Below are 4,473 nucleotides of genomic sequence, written 5' to 3' on the forward strand. Positions count from 1 at the left end.
AAGTTGGCACAAAGGTTGTAGACGGGGCACAAAGATGATCATAAAACTGCTACTACTAGGTTGCAGGGGGAGGGGTTGGGGGGGGGGGGGGGTTTATTGCTTAGGGCGTTCTCAATGGTTCTAAATAGCTAGTTCATGAAGAATTTTTTTGGCTATTTAAAGAGATAGATCAAATAACTAACAACTCTCAAATAACAATAACTAGTCTAGAATATTTTCGCATAAACAACTTTCTCATAACCCACGTAACTCTCCATTAAATGTTCTTTGTTTATTATTTTTAAGATTCATCTAGCTAGTTATTTACAATTTACCATTAAGAACGTCCTTAGTTGATGATCGCAATTTAGAATAAAAGAATTCATGTACATGTCCTTCAGCTTTAAACTTTTACCAATTTGATTGATCTACATCCTGTGTCGTAAAAAAAGAACTGCATCCTATGGATCTATGCAAAGATACCAATCACGGAATAATGGCACTTGAGGATGCAGTTGTGCTCACTGCTATTCACCATGTTTCCTAAAGAAAATAAAAAGGTGTGTTTACAATGTCGTGGAAATTCTCATACTATGGCCTTGTTTACTTACTTTTCGATACTGTAGCATTTCGTTTTTTTTGACAAATATTATCCAATTATAGACTAACTAGGATCAAAAATTCGTCTCGTGATTTACAGCTAAACTGTGTAATTAGTTTTTATTTTCTTCTATATTTAATGTTTTATGCATGTGACACAAGATTCGATGTGACGGTGAAAACTTTTTCAGACTGAACTAAACAAAGCCTACTTCGTGCAATCATGGGGACAAGCAGCAGACAAGAAGTCATGGTCCTTCGTGCGCAACGATCAGCGCGCCTGCAGCTTGCCTAGGGCGTTCCGAAAAGTGAAAACTTTTCCGTTTGTTTGTGACAAATATTATCTAATTATGGACTAATTAGGATCAAAAGATTCGTCTCGTGATTTCCAGCTAAACTGTGTAATTAGTTTTTGTTTTCGTCTATATTTGATATTTTATGCATGTGCCACAAGATTCGATGTGACGGGGAATCTTGAAAACTTTTTGGTTTTCAGGGTGAACTAAACAAGGCCCAGGTACTGATATGCAGCAAACACGCCAACAGATATCAAATCTCAGAGGTAAGGGGGAAAACGCAATTAAAGAAGCATAATCATATTCAAAGGCTGAGTAAAGCTCAGCATTGAGTTTTTAACCACCCTCAACCTTAAAGTCTGCTGCTCCCAAACAACTAATTCAACTTCTACGACGACACGAGTGCAAGTGAGAAGTGACACGATCGGCAACAAAGAGCCAGGTGGAAGCATTACGCATCTCAATCCCCTCGATGCGCAGGGCCAGCTTAATCGACCTCCTCGATCTTGGGGCCAGCACCGCTGCTGCCGCCGGCCGGTGCGTCCTCGTCCATGCCCGCGGCGCCGCCCATGTCCGCGCCGGCGCCCTGGTACATCTTGGCGATGATGGGGTTGCAGATGCTCTCCAGCTCCTTCATCTTATCCTCGAATTCGTCTGCCTCCGCGAGCTGGTTGCTGTCGAGCCAGCTGATGGCGCCGTCGATGGCGTCCTCGATGCGCTTCTTGTCGTCCGCGCCCAGCTTGGAGGCGATCTTGTCGTCCTTGATGGTGTTGCGCATGTTGTAGGCGTAGTTCTCCAGCGAGTTCTTGGCGTCCACCTTCTTCTTGTGCTCCTCGTCCTCCGCCTTGTACTTCTCCGCCTCCTGCACCATCTTCTCGATCTCCTCCTTGCTCAGCCGCCCCTTGTCGTTGGTGATGGTGATCTTGTTCTTCTGCCCCGTCGTCTTGTCCTCCGCCGACACGTTCAGGATGCCGTTGGCGTCGATGTCGAAGCACACCGTGATCTGGGGCACGCCGCGGGGCGCCGGCGGGATGCCGGACAGCTCGAACTTGCCGAGGAGGTTGTTGTCCTTGGTCCTGGCGCGCTCTCCCTCGTACACCTGGATCAGCACCCCGGGCTGGTTGTCGGAGTAGGTGGAGAACACCTGCTCCTTCTTCGTCGGTATGGTGGTGTTGCGAGGGATCAGCACGGTCATCACGCCGCCGGCCGTCTCCAGGCCCAGGGACAGCGGGGTGACGTCGAGCAGGAGCAGGTCCTGCACCTTCTCGTTGCCCTCGCCGCTCAGGATGGCGGCCTGTACAGCCGCGCCGTACGCCACGGCCTCGTCGGGGTTGATGCTCTTGCAGAGCTCCTTGCCGTTGAAGAAGTCCTGGAGCAGCTGCTGCACCTTGGGGATGCGGGTGGAGCCGCCCACGAGCACGACGTCGTGCACGCTGCTCTTGTCCATCTTGGCGTCGCGGAGGCACTTCTCCACGGGCTCCATGCACTTGCGGAAGAGGTCCATGTTGAGCTCCTCGAACCGGGCGCGGGTGATGGTGGTGTAGAAGTCGATGCCCTCGTACAGCGAGTCGATCTCGATGGTGGTCTGCGCCGTGGACGACAGCGTGCGCTTGGCACGCTCGCAGGCCGTCCGCAGGCGCCGCAGCGCACGCGGGTTGCCGCTGATGTCCTTCTTGTGCTTGCGCTTGAACTCCTGCACGAAGTGGTTGACCATGCGGTTGTCGAAGTCCTCCCCGCCCAGATGGGTGTCACCGGCGGTCGCCTTCACCTCGAAGATGCCCTCCTCGATGGTCAGGAGCGACACATCGAAGGTGCCGCCACCGAGGTCGAAGATGAGCACGTTCTTCTCGCCACTGCTGGTGGCCTTCTTGTCGAGCCCGTAGGCAATGGCAGCTGCGGTGGGCTCGTTGATGATACGCATCACGTTGAGCCCGGAGATGACGCCGGCGTCCTTGGTGGCCTGCCTCTGGGAGTCGTTGAAATAGGCAGGCACCGTGACCACGGCGTTCTTGATGGTGGAGCCGAGGTAGGCCTCGGCGATCTCCTTCATCTTGGTCAGCACCATGGAGGAGATCTCCTCGGCGGAGAACTGCTTCTCCTCGCCCTTGTAGTTGACCACTATCATCGGCTTGTCAGCTGGGCCAGCCACGACCTTGAATGGCCATAGCTTCATGTCACTTTGCACAGACGGGTCGGAGAACCTCCTACCAATCAACCGCTTCGCGTCTGCATTCAGAAAAACGAGCGACATCTGTCAGCAGGGCCGTCAAAAAACAGCAGAAAAACAGTTCCAATACGGTATAAATCAGCTGAACATATCATAATAAAGGTCAGAAGGGGCGTCAAAAGACGGCAGAAAAGCACACATTCATACAATAAATCAGCTCAGGGCATGTTTAGTTGGAGGTGTTAAAGTTTAACAAGTAAGTATTGAATCATAGACTAATTAGACTTAAAAGATTTGTTTCGCATATTATTCTCTCACTGTTTTTTTTACTTGCATGTGTTCGTTCAAACATTCGATTTGACAACGAACCAAACGGGGCCTAAATATTAGAGTCAATGATCAGGCTACGCACATTTTAATCAAGGATCAGGTAAGGCACATTTTCGAATACTGCAGTCTGAAATTACTAACCAACGAAAAGTGACAGTGACAATTTTCTACAGGACAGCATTCCGGGACAAATTCAGTTCAGGACAGCGTTCCAGTATAAATTCAGTTAAAAATGTAATTGCACGCGTTGCAATCAACCTAAACCGCTAAGCGGATCTAGAGTAGCAATACCAGAGGCGACAAAGGTAACTACTGATTGCAAATCTGACCGAGAAAACTTACTGCAGTTATTGGTATTACAAAGTTCGAAAAACAGAGGATTACATTGAGACGGCAGCATCTAATTTTGAGCGACAAATTCCACAGATCAACTCGTATCCACCTAACTGTTGAACTATCCTACTCATGTAGAGAACATAAACAAAGTAGCTACTGCTCACACTGAACAAAACAGATGTCTAAGGTAGAGATGCTCATGTTGCCAATCGAAACAGAGTAGAAATTGCTTACTAAAACAAATTCAGTAGATCTACAAGCATCTGAAGCGTCAAGATTAATGTAAAACTCCACAGCATCATCAATGATGAAGTGATGATTAATGCGAAACTCCGCAGCATGGAATCAAACAACGCTAGGGCTAGTTGGCGTTCTAAGTTCAAAGTGAAAAGGGAAAGGAGATTGGTATCTGGCACGTACCGAAGACGGTGTTGGTGGGGTTCATGGCGACCTGGTTCTTGGCGGCATCGCCGATGAGCCGCTCGGTGTCGGTGAAGGCGACGTACGACGGCGTGGTGCGGTTCCCCTGGTCGTTGGCGATGATCTCGACGCGGTCGTGCTGCCACACGCCGACGCACGAGTACGTCGTGCCCAGGTCGATCCCGATCGCCGGCCCCTCTCCCTTCGCCATCTCCTCTTCCTCTTCTACGAACGGAAAACAACTAGTCCTTCCTTCGAAACCCTGGTTGCAGTTGCGGTTGCAGAGAGATTGGTTCGTGGAAACTGGAAACCCTTTTTTTTCTCAGACGAAAGACGAGGGACAAG

At 49.6% G+C, this 4,473-nt stretch overlaps 1 protein-coding gene across 1 annotated transcript; it reads right to left on the reverse strand.

The window, feature by feature from the left end:
* LOC8072550 (probable mediator of RNA polymerase II transcription subunit 37c) lies at positions 1,151-4,473 on the reverse strand. Its single transcript, XM_002441174.2, has 2 exons — positions 4,129-4,473; positions 1,151-3,101 (listed from the first exon to the last, which is right to left on the reverse strand). The coding sequence occupies exons 1-2, from the start codon at positions 4,337-4,339 to the stop codon at positions 1,363-1,365; spliced, it is 1,950 nt and encodes a 649-aa protein (XP_002441219.1). The 5' UTR covers positions 4,340-4,473; the 3' UTR covers positions 1,151-1,362.

Source organism: Sorghum bicolor, chromosome 9 (assembly GCF_000003195.3).
Source record: "Sorghum bicolor cultivar BTx623 chromosome 9, Sorghum_bicolor_NCBIv3, whole genome shotgun sequence".
Classification (NCBI taxonomy): domain Eukaryota; kingdom Viridiplantae; phylum Streptophyta; class Magnoliopsida; order Poales; family Poaceae; genus Sorghum; species Sorghum bicolor.

Excerpts from the sequence above, each read along its gene's own strand:
- LOC8072550 (XM_002441174.2), bottom strand. The coding sequence starts at position 4,339 with ATGGCGAAGGGAGAGGGGCCGGCGATCGGGATCGACCTGGGCACGACG. Across the intron at positions 3,102-4,128 it reads CCCCACCAACACCGTCTTCG|ACGCGAAGCGGTTGATTGGT; the intron begins GTACGTGCCAGA and ends TTCTGAATGCAG.